Genomic DNA, 15,085 nt, shown 5'->3' on the forward strand with positions numbered 1-15,085 from the left:
TAAAGCCAGGTATAGTAGTGATTTCCAACCGGTGGGCCACAGCACTCTGTTATGTCCTGAGAAGATCTTAGGTGTGCTGAGAAAAATTTTAAAGATCACTAATTAAATTATTTTCAGAAGAAGTTCCAAGCCCAGTTAATTATATTCTTTTTTCTGCTCTACTTTTTTTTTTATCAACGTAATTTAAGCGTGCCATGGAAGTTTAACTATAGGTTCAAGCGTGCTGTGAGATTTTAAAAAAAAAAGCGTGGGAACTTTGCAACCCGGAAGTAAAAGCTTAAGGAAGGCGTCAGGTAAGAAGTCATTTCCGTTTCCGCGCAGACGCCAGGAGCCAAGACCATGGCGAAGTCCGGGGATAAGAGCAGTGGCAACGGGAAGAAAAGCCTGAAACGGAAAGTCGCTACTGAGGAACCTCAGGAGGCTGCAGTCGCGGAGGATGGGGCGACAGAAAGCGGGGTCCAACCCGCGAAAGCGGCTGCCTTTCCCCCAGGCTTCAGCATTTCAGAGATCAAGAATAAACAGCGGCGACATTTAATGTTCACGCGGTGGAAACAGCAGCAGCGGAAGGTAAGCGGAGAGGGCGGTCGGCGCATGCGCGGTGTGGTTCCTGCTGGGAGGAGGGCCGCGCCAGTACGGTGGTCTGCCCGGCTCCGAGTCCCCGCGGTGGCTTCAGAGGAGGGTGACGCCACGGGGCCGGCGTCCTGGTCCACTTGCCCTATTTTGCCTGCGCGATAAGGTGGAGGGCTCCCTTCCTTGACAACTCTTAAGCCCTAAGTCTTGTTCTCCTACTGGTTAAAATTACCCGTTAGGACAAAAGTCTTAGCCCCCACTTTGGCCAGTCTACTTAGCGTGATTTAATATAGGCACGTAATAAATCCAAATAAATCGCTTCTCATTCCTGGAGCAACTCTTGCCGAAATTAGTACTGTAAATTTTGTAGTGGTTGTGTTTGTGCTCTATAACCTTATTTTCGTACTGTTCTGGGAGGTTAAATATAAACTGAAACTTACAGAAGTTTAAATGACTTGCAATTTCACAGTTCTCGTTTGAGGTTAAATTGTAATTGGAAGAAAGTCTTTGATTATTCTTGCGTATTATGGAAGTTCACACATAATATTTTTGTTTGCCTGCGTCGTTGAGGTCCTGGACTGATGCTTATTCATCACCCTCCCAAGTGTGTGCCGTTGTATTCCATACAAGGGATATCTAACCCATTCTGGTGGTCAAGTGTGGGGAGAGATGTTTTAGACTTATTGGGGCTAGGAGTTTTAATCCAGTAACTGATGGGTTGAGGATCAGCAGGTACTGGGGAAAAAATATATATTATTTTCTATTGGGTGTCCAGCATTCTCTTTAGAAATCTCTAGAAGATGTAAATTGATAAAGCAATAAACCTAACCTTGTAAGTTCTTGCTTATTTTAAAAGTGTATTTTGATAGAAAATAATGTGGATAACTAGAAGTAGCTTCACTGGTAACAACTTGAAACTCATCTTCTATTTATTTTTAGTGCTTTTCAAGAGTAGCAGTCAGCATGATTGCTGGATACAACTGGTTAGGCAAAACAGCACAACAAAACCTATTGACTTGTTTAGATAATACATTTTGCACTTTCGTTAATTTGCAGCTTTATAGCCAAATATGAAGCTAGTGAAGTTTAACGCTCATTTAATGCTCACTTGCAAATTTAGATTTTTGAAGGGGTAAGGTCTTTGTCAAAGAAATGTCATTAATTGACTGGCTTATTTGGCTTACAGTAATTTAGGTATAAACATCGATGTTCAGATTTTTAAAACACTACAAAGATTGGTTTAAATATTCATGTCCCTAGTAATTTGTAATTTCCTTATGTGTTTGTGATGTAACTGGTGATTTTTCAATATTTTTTTTAATCCTTTAGGAAAAGTTGGCAGCTAAAAAAAGACTTAAAAAAGAGAGAGAGGCTCTTGGTGATAAGGTAAATAAAAATTTTAGCCTTCTTTCTGTCTTATATTAAAATGTTTCCTGCTATTCACTTTGAATTACTTTCTCTTAAAATTTATTATGAAATATTTCAAATGTATAATAAGACACAAAAATAATATAACAAACCCTTACTATCTTTTGCTTAGCTTAGGAAATAATGCATTAGCAAATAATGTTGAAAGCCCCATATCTGCTGCTTTTTGATTGCTTTTCCCTCTAAAGATAACCACTCACGTGAAATTGTTCATTTTCTCTTTTATTTATTTTGTTTATTTATTATTTTTGCACTTATTTTAATCTTTACTATGTTATGTTTCTGTACATACACAGTAAACAGTGGTGGTGTTTTACTTCTCCCTGACTTTGGAAATGGGGAAGCTCCCCAAATTAGGCTTGGAGCTCTAACGCTCTTGTGACTTGAAGCAAAGGCTCTTTGTCAGGCACTGGTGGGGAAAACCTTCTATACTAGGATGGGAGTATATAAGAATGAGAGCTGGTACAGAGAATATGAACCTGTGAAGGGTAAGAATGAAGTGGGAGAAGGGCGAGACACCTGGATGGATTATGGCAAAGGGAAGAGCAGAGAATGTATCGAGAAAGGATTTGGAGGGCCAGGCGCTATGGCTCATGCCTGTATTCCCAGCACTTGGGAGGCGGAGGCAGGTGGATTGCTTGAGCTCACAGGTTTAAGACCAGCCTGTGCTAGAGCAAGACCTTGTATCTAAAAATATCCAGGCATTGTAGTAGGTGCCTGTAGTCGTATCTACTTGGGTGGCCGAGGCAGGAGAATCGCTTAAGCCCCGGAGTCTAAGGTTGCTATGAGCTATGATGCCACGGCACTCTACCCAGGGTGACAAGTGAGACTCGGTCTCCAAAAAAAAAAAAAAAAAATGGATTTGGCTGTTTTGTGGTATTGGTAAGAAGTGAACTTTTGCTATTGAAAAAAAAAAAATCTTTTTGCACCCACTGTAGAGAAATGGAATTTTTAGGGGGAACGAAGAGCAGTGTCTTGTCTCGTCACCCATGCTGATGTGCAGTGGCATCATCACAGCTCCCTGCAATCTCAGACTCCTGGGCTCTAGCAATCGATACCTGTCACCACACCTGGCTAATTTTTCTATTTTTTGTAGAGACAAGGTCTCACTGTTCTACTTAGGCAGGTCACAGGCTTCTTGGCCTCATGTGCGATCCTCCTGCTTTGGTCTCCCAAAGAGGTAGGAGTATAAGCCTAAGTCTCTGCATCCCAGCTTTTATTGAAGAATTTCAAAAGAACTACTAAATACTCTTAGAATATTGCATAGCTAAGTTATTTTCATTTAATTTCACTTGTAGTTACTTATAGGTTATGATTTATACTTGGAAAATTTTAGAAACATGCAACTCTCTACACTCCTGTCTCTTCAGATAAAGGTACCAAACAAGGCTAGGGTGTTCGAGAAAGGGAAAAAATATAATAAAGACTATACAAACGAAACACTCTACTTTTTCATACATTCTCTTAATACTGTTAGATTAAGCTGTTCAAAATTGTTCATATTAAACTGTTTTAACTGCAGAATCTTTTAGTCTCTTTCATTCTTCAATAATCAGTTATAGCTAATTAATGTGCTGATAATCGTTTGAAAAACCACCGTTCTTGTTTATGAACGAAAGATGACTTTTTATAAGTGCCTCCTTTAAAAAATTACTTAAAACAATATTTCATACAGTAATAGAAAAATTAAAGCTCAAATAGTTTATCAGCTTGTATTTTCTTCATATGTCTACCAGTATAAATATATTTTATATCAGTTTTAGTTAGTGTGTTCTTATAGTTTTTTGTTCCTGCCCCTTCATAGTTCATTTACACAGTTCCTTGGTCTGAGCTGAGTATGCGTGATTGCTGATTCTGTCAGTTTTCCACAAATGTTGGCATGCTAATTCCTGGGTCAATGGATAGATTTTGTTACATATTTCTTTTTTTGACCCTTCTTTCTTCTTTTTAATTTTAATTTTTTGTTTTTGTTGACCTCCCCAACCTTGGAATTGTTACTTATTTCTGAACAGCTTTCTGGATATAGTGGGATAGTCAGGTACATGATACTTCCGTAATTTTTTTCTTTCTTTAAAAATACTCTTTGACATTTTTCTCTTTAGTAGTTATTTCGACCCCTATTCTCTCTGCTACGTCTGCCTGGTTTTAAGCCATTTCACTGATTATTAACCATTCTACTAGTATGTGTGTATGTCTGCTTAGTTTTGTTAAAAGATTTCTTATTCAGTACTGTTATTAGGATTGATGTAGCAACAGATTGAGTTTTGAGGTGATTTGTAGATTTCTGTTATTTTATTTACTCCAACATAATGTAAACTAATTAATGTAAAATGCTTCTAAAATGTAACCCTTTCTCTTTTATTTAGGCTCCACCAAAGCCTATACCAAAGACCATTGACAACCAGCGAGTGTATGATGAAACCACAGTAGACCCTAATGATGAAGAGGTAATGTTATAAGTCGTAAATGAATTTGAATAATCACACTTGATAAATTATTGTTGGTGTTTAATTTAAAGTGCTCACTGATGAAGTGGTGTAATGGAGTGATCAACTACAATGTTGACAGTGTCTTATAATTAAATTTTCTGATTTATTTATGATTATTTCACAATTAAAACAATTGTTTCATTAGATTATTTCATAATTGAACTTTTCAATATTGCTGTAAGAAAACACAAAATTTTCTAGAATTTGTTTTATTCTGTGGTGGCTCCATAGCTCATGGGTTAGAGCACTGGTCTTGTAGAATTTGTTTTATGTCTAGATAAACTTTTCTAATCTCTGAATAGTAATTTTAATATTTTAAAGTTTTTTATTTCAAAGAATTTCAATTTCAAATATTTCAGAAAATTTTTTGAATTGTACAGATCAGGTACTCTTTTACTATTTTAAAAGTACTGTTTAATGTTTAAAAGAATTCCTCATATTGTAGACTTTTGTAGTATTTGTTAGACATTTTGATGTCTAAGGATAATGTTGATGGTGTTTTTGTATTATTATTAAAACTTGGTTTTAAGATCTTCCTTTTGCACATTCTCTTTAAATAGTTTCTAACAGTGCATTGAGAGAATTAAGGTTTTAAAATTTTATAAAATATTTTAAATTTATATGGTTTTTAAATTTTTTAAAGGAAACTTGGTTTTGTAATGTTTGCTTGCCTTTTTTCTTTTAAGAGTGTCTCTCTCTCCCCCATGCTAGAGTGCAGTGACGTGGTCATAGCTCACTGCAAGCATGAACTCCTGGGCTCGAGTAATCCTTCTGCTTCAGCCTCTTAAAATGCTGGGGTTACAGGTGTGTGTTTTCCTTTAAAGCCTTGAGTATAATAGTGGCTTTGAAGTCTGCTAAATTTGACATCTGAACCCAGTTAGAGTCAGTTACTGTTGACTGCTTTTTCCTGGATTTTGAATTCTACTCTCATTTTTCACTCACCTAGTAATTTTTTGGTTGACAATGGGACATTTTAGACAATGTATTGCAGTAACTCTGGATTCTGCTTCATTTTTTAAGGGCTGTTAGCTTGCCTGGACTTAAACTGTAGAATCTATCTCCCCCATAGTATCCCAGTGTCTCTGCTGAGTTTTGTGGGGGGCGGGGGTTTGTTGTTGGTGTTATTTTTAAGCTACATGCCTATGAACTGGCTCTGTGTTTGTGTGGCTTGGTGTCAGGGATTAGCAGATGTCTTGAGACACCTTCTGCCATCTGCCACATGCGGGTTGAGGAATGCGTTTAGACGTGCAGCCTGTTCTCAAGTCTCCCTTGCCTTTCACTGCTCACTGGGTTCTTTCCCCACCCACATGTGTGTAAAGTTAGCTGCAGTCAGGGATTTATGGAGATTATTTCAGCCCCCTATGGCTTTTTCACTTCCAGAGCTTTCCTTTAAATTTCTGTGTGGTCCACACCGACCTTGAACTGGTTCTGAAGCGTTGGATTGGCAGAGCTGTGGTTTTAACACCCGTCCCCACTACTACCGGTTTTCCCTTCCCATCCTGCCGCCTCTAAATCCAAGACTGCTCTGAGTCCTGGAATTGGTAGTTACTGTTTTCACCAACCACGTTGATGGAGGACGTGCAAGGAACTCACAGATGAGCTCATCTTGGTTTGTGCCCTGAAGTGATTTTTGACCATTTTATTAGGTTTTATACTTGTATATTACAAAGGGACATTTACCAAACCACTTTGTGTTGCTATTAATTAATATCAATCCTTCCTAGTCCAAGTAGTCAGTGTCCAACAGTTCTGATGAAGCTGAACTTTTAAAATTCAGGCCTAGTGGATTATTTGGTTGGTATAAAATCTCTCTTCTCCATTCTTAGGTTGCTTATGATGAAGCTACAGATGAATTTGCTTCTTACTTCAACAGGCAGACTTCTCCCAAGATTCTGATCACAACATCAGATAGGCCTCATGGGGTAAATACACTGATTCCTATAGCACTTGAATTCTTAATTTTCTTATACCACTTCTGTTTAAAGTACTCTGTTCAGAAGAGTGAGTTAGTTGCCCTAGATAATGTCTCTGAGTATGCTAAATAAAATGTAGTGCTGGGGATGTTTGCAGATTAACTGACCATGCACAATTCTTCAGAATAGGGTTCCTGAGCCTTACTACTGTTACCGTTTTAGGCTGGGTAATCCTTGGAACAGGTGAGCTCTCCTGTTTATTATCAGCTAGATGTTCAGCAGCATCTCTGGCCTCTATCTGTTAGATGCCAGTAGCAACCACATACCACAGCCACCACTGGTCTGCCATCAAAAACATCTCTAGACTTTTCCAAATGTCCTCTGGTGGAACAGAATCACCTCCCATTGAGAACCATGGTGTTAGGACGATCAGCCTTTCATTTCATAACAGATAAAATGCTGTTCAGATTTCATTCTTTCCCCTGTGTTGCTTTTTGTTAAGAACACTAAACATAATCGTTACTTCTTTCATTATGAATATATATACCATGTAAGATTTTTCTTTTTCACTTTTGAGAATTTTTGTTGTTTTTACAGAGAACAGTACGACTCTGTGAACAGCTCTCCACAGTGATACCAAACTCCCATGTTTATTACAGAAGAGGACTGGCTCTGAAAAAAATTATTCCACAGTGCATCGCAAGAGATTTCACAGATCTGATTGTTATTAATGAAGATCGTAAAACTCCGAGTATCCTTTGGTCATTTTAAGGACAATTTCCTGTCTTCTCCCTCGCCCCCTTTTAAAATATATTTAAAAGAGCAAGGAAATAGTCCCTGTAACTCTCAGGACATAATTTTGTTTTTCTTACCAACAGTTTGTGCATATTTATCCAAAATTTTGTGAACTCGTTTTTTTCCTTTCTATTCAGCAAATATTAAATTAGGTATGTGCCAAGCCATTGTTTTAATCTTTAATACAAGATTCAGCAATAATACTGGAGACCATCAGTGTACAGGGAATTACAGTAGACATGGTAACACAAAATACAGTGTGGATGGCACAGTTAAAGAGAGAAATACAGGATAGAGTGGAAACCCTGTGATTGGTGAACTACACCCTGGGATATCAGGGAGAAAGGCCTTCAAGGGGAGGAGGCGCTTATGTTGGGTCTAGCTGGATGAGGTGAATGAGGGGAACAAGGCAGAGGAAGGATGCTCTGTGCAGAGGGATGACATTTGGAGTGATAGAGGCATGAAGAGGCTGATCTATCTGGGGGTCTGCGTACAGGGTGGTATAGCTAGACTTTACATTGCCAGAAAGGGTATCACAGCAGTATGTTTTGAGGTAGAGATCTAAGCCCATGTTATGTGTTTCTTCCAACCTAAAACATTTTCTAGGAGTCTCAGATCTGAGGAGAATATGTTACCTGAACCCCTATTTCTTCCTGTTTTAATATAAGAGATCTTTCTAGGGATGTCTAGGTTTATTTATCGTTACTGTTGTTTTACTTATTTATTGCATGGTGGCTGTGAATTCAGTAATTTTAAAGATGACCAGGTGAAGGAGTCAGATTGCTAAAATAAAATTATTAGTGATTCACAAAAAGTGGAGACCAGACTGTGTTGCTGCCAGGATATTATTTTCTCTTTAATATCAATGAACATTGTTTTTTTTAAATTACTGGTTGAAAAGGCTATTTTTTTTGAATTCTATATAACTTTTATAGCTTTTACTTTTTTTAGTATAACATAAAAAAATTACTTTATTCACTTATACTCGTAGCTTTTCAGAAACTAAAATAGACTAAAACTTAGTAACGTGCTTTGTTGGCCATACTGTAATTTAGCTCAACCAGATTAATAGACCAAAGAAAGTAGAATCTCTTGAACACTAACTAGTCCAGAAAAGATCTGTTTTTTGAAGTAGTTGCACCTTTAAAAAAAAACAAAACTGCCACCAAAAATAAAAGTACCAAAATTCGATTTCCTCTTTTTTTATTTTTGGCAGTTAAAAAAAAACTGTCATCATTTCAAGGCTGCTAGTAACATTTTGCTGAGAAGCAGACATTCATCAGTGCAGTAAACCTTCTGTCCTTGTTTTATATGAAGTATTTTATATAGGCATATATTTATGGTCACTTAGATCACCTGTTGCTTTCACAAAGCTTATGTTGTCTTTTCTTTGTAAAATTATATTATCTATTTACCCAAATGTATTAATAGTTTTCTGTCTACCATATTGGATACCTTGTAGGTTAACTGTCAGGTAGCTGTAGTATCATCAGTACACAGATCTGATTTATATTCAGTAAGTAGTAGGCTGATTAATTTCATCCAAGTTTGAAACTGCATGCATGTATCTTCCTGAGATTATAATTTGGGGATATAGCATTATACAGTAGATAATTCCTAAGTCTCAATGAATAGTATTTTTGTAACTGTAATCCTGCTTGGATATTAGTTGTTTATAATTTCAGAGATACCTGATCTTTTCTGATTAAAGTCTAATGAGGCAACTGATGGCAAAGTACTGGTGAAAAACACTAGGAAAACAGAAATCTTACCTTGCTTTTGTCACTTTATTAACAGTGAATTATCTTCAAATAAGGACATGGATAAAGGGGTTGGAAGGCTATCTTGGATAAAGAGATTGTAAGATAAGGCCAAGAAATTCTTAAAGGAGGCAGATATCCTAGCATCAAAAAATATCTAAGTAAACTTGGAAATGAGTCTGTTATCCTTTGAAGAAGATGTGGGACAGGCAAATGGAATTAGGATTTTTATAGGAAGGAGGGAGGGGAAGAAATACCCAAAGGAAGGAGGGAGGAAAGAGGACTACAGGTTTATCTTTGCCATGATCCAGACAGAAAATGTAAACTATTTCAAAGAATAATAGTTTAAGGACCTAAAAGAAATAATGGTGAATCCTAGAAACTTAACATGGGCTTAGGAATTAATACGTTACAACTCATGTGTGGACACTTGGGGAAGAGTTGAAAAAACGGAGGATTCAGCCTATGGGAAGCTGACTCTGGGAACATGACAGTTGTAAAGACGATGGAAAGGCTATTCTGTGAAAGAGAAGTGCTGGGTGGTAGGAAGTGACAAGGATAGGCAGTTTTGACTTATTCTAAGGAAGAATTGTGTCAGCTGTTTAAACTGTAGCTAACCCTCATGGGTTTGCTCTTGTATCGTGGGCAAATACAATATCATATACAGATTCCATGACTTGCTAGTTCTGTGACTAGTTCTTGATTAGTCAAGTTTCTTAGCCACTCTTTTTCCTAATTTTTCAGTATAGAAAATGATACCTGTCTTTGGAGTTTTGACAATTACATAAAATGTATTATGTTTCTAAGGCATAATGCACAGCACGTAGTAGGCATTTTAATAAATGTGTAGTGTGAAGCATGGAAGCTTTATCTGTACAGACCTGTGTCCTCTTATTTGTTATTTTTAAATGGGGAACTGTTTGGCATTTGAAACAGGGCAATTCATGCTGCTATACCCTGAGCATGTTGTAAGATGTTTTGCATTTCTGGCCTTTGGGGTACTAAATACCAGTAATGTGTGAGTCATCCTGACAAGCAAAATATCTCTATACATTTTCAAATGTGGACTGCTGGCTGCCCACCAAGGGCTTGGGCGTAAGCGTAGCCCTACTCTGGCAGAATCTGTTAGTGCCTAGGTGTGGAATTTCAGCTAATTTACTCGACCCTCCTCATTCTCTCCCTCATTACAGAACTAGGCATGATGACTTTTTTTCTGCATGAACTCATGTTAGGGCTTAGCAATAATAGAAATAAAGCTGCTTGTTCCATGCACGTACTCAGGAAAGGAAGTTATTTAAGAAACTGATAAGTTTGGATTTTGTGCTTTGCTTTTGACACGACCCACAGTATAGTGGGAATGCTCTAGAAAGGAGTCAAGTCTTGATTTGGTTTGGAGAAAATGACTTTTACATTGCCTAGCCCCATTAATATGTGCAAAAGAAACGTTTTTGGCAGCTGGGCGTGGTAACTTGTACCTGTCACCCCAGCTACTCAAGCTGAGGCAAGGGGATCACTAGGATTTTGAGACCAGCATGGGAAACATAATGAGACCCTGTCTCTTAAAAAAAAGTAGAAGATTAAGGAAAAAAATAGTTCTGACTCTACTTTGTGAAGTTGAACCTGTGATAAATCTTTAAATACAGAGCATCCCCAAAGTCACCACACGTAGGGAAAATGGGAAACTATAACTGAATATACCTTTATTTACAGTTTATTACGCAATTTTACAAAGAGGTGGCTAACATGTAGAGAGTATTTTGTAAGATTTTATAATGAGTATTTTGTAAATGTATGTTCAGCCACAATTCCCCATTTTCTCTACGTATGGTGACTTTTGGGACACCCTGTAGAAGGGAAAAATTTGAACATTTGCTGATAATGTGCAATGAAGTAGACACTAGCATCTGTCAGAAACAGATCTAAGAGTTAATGGATTAGGTGGGAAGAAAAGTGTTTGCATGACTATAATTCAAATAAGTGACCAGCACTTTGGTAAGGGTTTAATTCTGATTGTGTAAAAGGCGGTAACATTTGAAGTGGGCCTTAATGGATGAATGAAATATCACAGGTATTGGAAATAGCATGAATAAAAAATGCATGATACTATAAACTTGTAGATTTAAGATTATGTGAGAACTTACCAATTAGGCATATGTAGTAATCTAAATTAGCTGCACCCAGGGCTTACCCTGCTGATTGTCTGAAAGTGTCTTATATTTCATTTATAGACTGTTTAGCATAATTTTTTGTTCATGGCAGACACCAAATGGTATTAATTGGTTGATTATAATTTATAGTATAGTAGTCCTACAAATAAGGGTTTATCTCTTGAGGAAAAAATAAGTTTGATTTCAAGAAGACAACTTAAGAGTCTCTGGTCTTTAAGGGATATGCAAAGCTGACAGCATGTCCTAACCATAAAAATGGCATTTCTGGGTTATGAGTCTCTGAGCACAAAGGTTAATTTATCTTCTATTTGCAGTGCTACATTATTCTAGAATCCCATCCTGCTATTCCTGGTAGAGTGGTAGTCAATTAATTTTTCCACCTACCCCAGTTTAGGTTGCCTCAAGATATCCTATTGAGGGTGATGAGAAGCTATTTTTCAGGGAAAAGAAAAAAAGAGGACTACACTAATTTCCTTAAGAGATTTAAGTTGATTGATGTGTTTTGAGTTTTTGCTAGGGTAGGAAAACTTTGGTTAACCCAGAGGAATTTTTGCACCCACCCACTTTTTCACTTAGCTATAGATTTTAGGGGCCTTTGGACTGCGGAGGACCAGTTATTTAAACAATTGAATTTGGTTTTTAAAGTTCATTGTTCTTCTTAACTTTCATGAACAGACGGACTTATTTTGAGTCACTTGCCAAATGGTCCAACTGCTCACTTTAAAATGAGCAGTGTTCGTCTTCGTAAGGAAATTAAGGTAGGTTGTATGCATTCCTAGATTGGTATTGATCCTCACATTTCTTTAGTAGGCACAAATAAGTGATTTTAGTAATGGCATTTCTGTCCCCAGTTAAATCAGTTTTTGAGTTTTCTTACGAGGTTGATTGAGTTAAGGCCTACAGGTGTTAGCCCTCATTACCATGAAGCCTATGGATCTTTAGTAGGACTTGACTTCAGTTGCATTCACAATGTATTAAAATAATTTTAGATACATCTCATCTCATGGGTTTGACAAGCCATCTGTAGTAGTCATTTTAAAAAACCCTTAAATTTTTCAAATTTGTCAAGTACATTCCGGTACTTGAGAGTTACTGTTTTGCTGATTGACTCTCTTTATGATGTTTTTCATTTTGTTCCCTAGAGAAGAGGCAAGGACCCTACAGAACACATACCTGAGATAATTCTGAATAATTTTACAACACGGTTGGGTCATTCAGTTGGACGAATGTTTGCATCTCTCTTTCCTCATGATCCTCAATTTATGGGAAGGCAGGTTGCCACATTCCATAATCAGCGAGATTATATCTTCTTTAGATTTCACAGGTGAGGAGGGTACTTTTTAACACCTTGGATTTTGACTTCATTCATGAAATACTTTTCAACATGAACCTGTTTTCTAAGCAACAAGTATTCTAAAGGAAAAAATTATCTTTTAACCTTGTCATTATGTTAAGTAACAGTTGGGTGTGTTCAGACTTATTTTTTTTTTTTGAGACAGAGTCTCAAGCTGTCGCCCCAGGTAGAATGCCCTGGTGTCACAGCTCACAGCAATCTCAAACTCTTGGGCTTAATTGATTCTCTTGCCTCAGCTTCCCAAGCAGCTGGGACTATAGGCATCTGCCACACGCCCGGCTATTTTTTGTTGTTGTTGCTGCCATTGTTTTAGCTGCCCTGGGCTGGGTTCGAACCCACCAGCCTTGGTGTATGTGGCCAGCATCCTACCCACTGACCTACGGGCACTGCCCCAGACTAATTTCTTTATTAACTCTTTTCTCTTTAAAGGTACATATTCAAGAGTGAAAAGAAAGTAGGAATTCAAGAACTTGGACCACGTTTTACCTTAAAATTAAGATCTCTTCAGAAAGGAACCTTTGATTCTAAATATGGAGAATATGAATGGGTCCATAAGGTATGTGCTTATTATTTAAAAATCCATTTAAGGGCACTAGGTGTGGTTAGCTCTCACCTCTAATACTAGCACTCTGGGTGACCAAATCTGGAGGATCCCCTCAGTTCAGTTCAAGACCAGCCTGAGCAAGAGCAAGACCCCTCCCTGTCTCTTCTAAAAATAAAAAAATAGACACATGCCTGTAGTCCTAGGTACTTGGGAAGATTACTTAAACTGAGGAGTCTGAGGTTCCAGTGAGCTGTAATGCTGCTGCTGCACTTACATTTGGATAATAAAGACCTGAAAAGTATAGAATAAGGAAACCTTGGGCTCTAAACTTTGTGCTTACATCTTAGATTATGCTTCTGAATTTCTTCCCCTATAAGCTAGAACAAACCATCTGATATGGTTGTTTGGGACTGCTGATTAATCCTGGTTCATTTGTAATAGCCTAAAGGTCAGTGGTTCTCAAAGTGGGACCAGTATCGTGGCCATCACCTAGGAACCTATTAGGGATGGAAGTTCTTGGTTCAGATCTACTGGGTCAGTAACTTAGGGGATGAGATCCATATTCTACTGTATGTTCATTCCTTGAGAACTAGTGCTATATAGAGAGGTTTGGAAATCATCTTAAGTCATACATGAAAACCTCAATGTTACAAAACATTCTTTCCTATCTAGTAAGCTGGACTTAGGTAACGTTTTTACTCTAAAATTAACACACTCTGAATAGTCAAACACTCCGAAGAGTGATCACCAACATCTTTTATGTTAGACCTGAGACTGACTGTTCAGGGTCTCAGAAAGACCTGAATTTTTCAGCACTATAGAGATCTAAGGAAGTTAATATTCACTCATACCTGAATTGTTCATTAATTTTCTTTTTTACCTTACCCTTCTAATTTACAGCCCCGAGAAATGGATACAAGTAGAAGAAAATTCCATTTATAAAGCCGAAGTAACAGAATTAGACTTTGCTGAACAGATCAATTTTAAAGTTGGTAAAATATTTGTGACAGGACATTCTTTTCAAAATGGTTTTACTGATTTCATAAATCATCTTTCGTGTCTGGACAAATTGCTAAATAATAGTATATTTATATATCAAACATAAATAAAAGTCACTTGGTGACAGGTTAGATTTCCTAAAACTTATCTTTTTGTAACTGTGAATTTATTTGCATTTTCATAGAACATGTGGGCTGGAGAGGAATAACTGGCTGGTAGATACTCTTGATTTTATACCTGATTAATCTTGGATCCCCAGTGTCTGACACATAGCCTTAACTTCATTTGGAGGCCAGGTTTCTGGCATGTTTTAAAATAGTCCCTTAAGCTTTTCAGAAGGGTAAAATAATTTTTTTTTTTTTTTGTAGAGACAGAGTCTCACTGTACCACCCTCGGTAGAGTGCCGTGGCCTCACACAGCTCACAGCAACCTCCAACTCCTGGGCTTAAGTGATTCTCTTGCCTCAGCCTCCCGAGTAGCTGGGACTACAGGCGCCTGCCACAACGCCCGGCTATTTTTTTGTTGCAGTTTGGCCGGGGCCGGGCTTGAACCCGCCACCCTTGGTATATGGGGCCGGCGCCCTACCGACTGAGCTACAGGCGCCGCCCCAGAAGGGTAAAATAATTTAAAGCAAAATGTATGGCCAGGACTTGAAGCAAAGTTGCAAATTACTGAAGCTCATCTTTGGTTCCAATTTTTCTCTGCTCTGGCTCTGTCACTACATGGTACTTCCCTCCAGGCGTTCTCTCACAGTCTAGTCTTTTCTCTCTACTGCTGTCCTTAGGAGACATGTCTGTGTTAGGAAGTAACTTTTAGGTGCAACTGGTAATACCCCCTACAAAATTTACTTGAAATATTTATTAAAACTAAGTTAACGCTGTAAATGACTCATGGATAGAAACTATAAACTTAAATTTTAACAGCCTCTCTCTTCTTGACCTTAAAAAACTAAAACTCACCTTTAAATCCCTTTAAACTCACCTTTAAATCCCTAGCTTTTCCGAAAATGCTTGGCAGTGAAGTCACGAAGAGTTGGTGGAACAAACAGTAAAAACATAACCCCTT

The 15,085-nt window shown here is 37.7% G+C and overlaps 1 protein-coding gene across 1 annotated transcript; it reads left to right on the forward strand.

Annotated features, from left to right (window-relative positions):
* The first annotated feature begins 290 nt into the window (after positions 1-290).
* On the forward strand, positions 291-14,494 carry RPF1 (ribosome production factor 1 homolog). Its single transcript, XM_053592725.1, has 9 exons — positions 291-567; positions 1,900-1,956; positions 4,365-4,445; positions 6,314-6,409; positions 6,998-7,151; positions 11,799-11,881; positions 12,266-12,447; positions 12,907-13,033; positions 13,922-14,494. Exons 1-9 carry the CDS (start codon positions 340-342, stop codon positions 13,961-13,963), a joined length of 1,050 nt encoding a protein of 349 aa, XP_053448700.1. The 5' UTR covers positions 291-339; the 3' UTR covers positions 13,964-14,494.
* The last annotated feature ends 591 nt before the right edge of the window (positions 14,495-15,085 follow it).

The sequence above is a fragment of the Nycticebus coucang genome, chromosome 5 (assembly GCF_027406575.1).
Source record: "Nycticebus coucang isolate mNycCou1 chromosome 5, mNycCou1.pri, whole genome shotgun sequence".
NCBI classification, from domain to species: Eukaryota; Metazoa; Chordata; class Mammalia; order Primates; family Lorisidae; genus Nycticebus; species Nycticebus coucang.

Coding starts and splice junctions, on each gene's coding strand:
- RPF1 (XM_053592725.1), top strand. CDS start 340: ATGGCGAAGTCCGGGGATAAGAGCAGTGGCAACGGGAAGAAAAGCCTG. Junction 7,152..11,798: donor TGAAGATCGTAAAACTCCGA/GTATCCTTTGGT, acceptor TTTCATGAACAG/ACGGACTTATTTTGAGTCAC. Junction 13,034..13,921: donor AATATGAATGGGTCCATAAG/GTATGTGCTTAT, acceptor TCTAATTTACAG/CCCCGAGAAATGGATACAAG.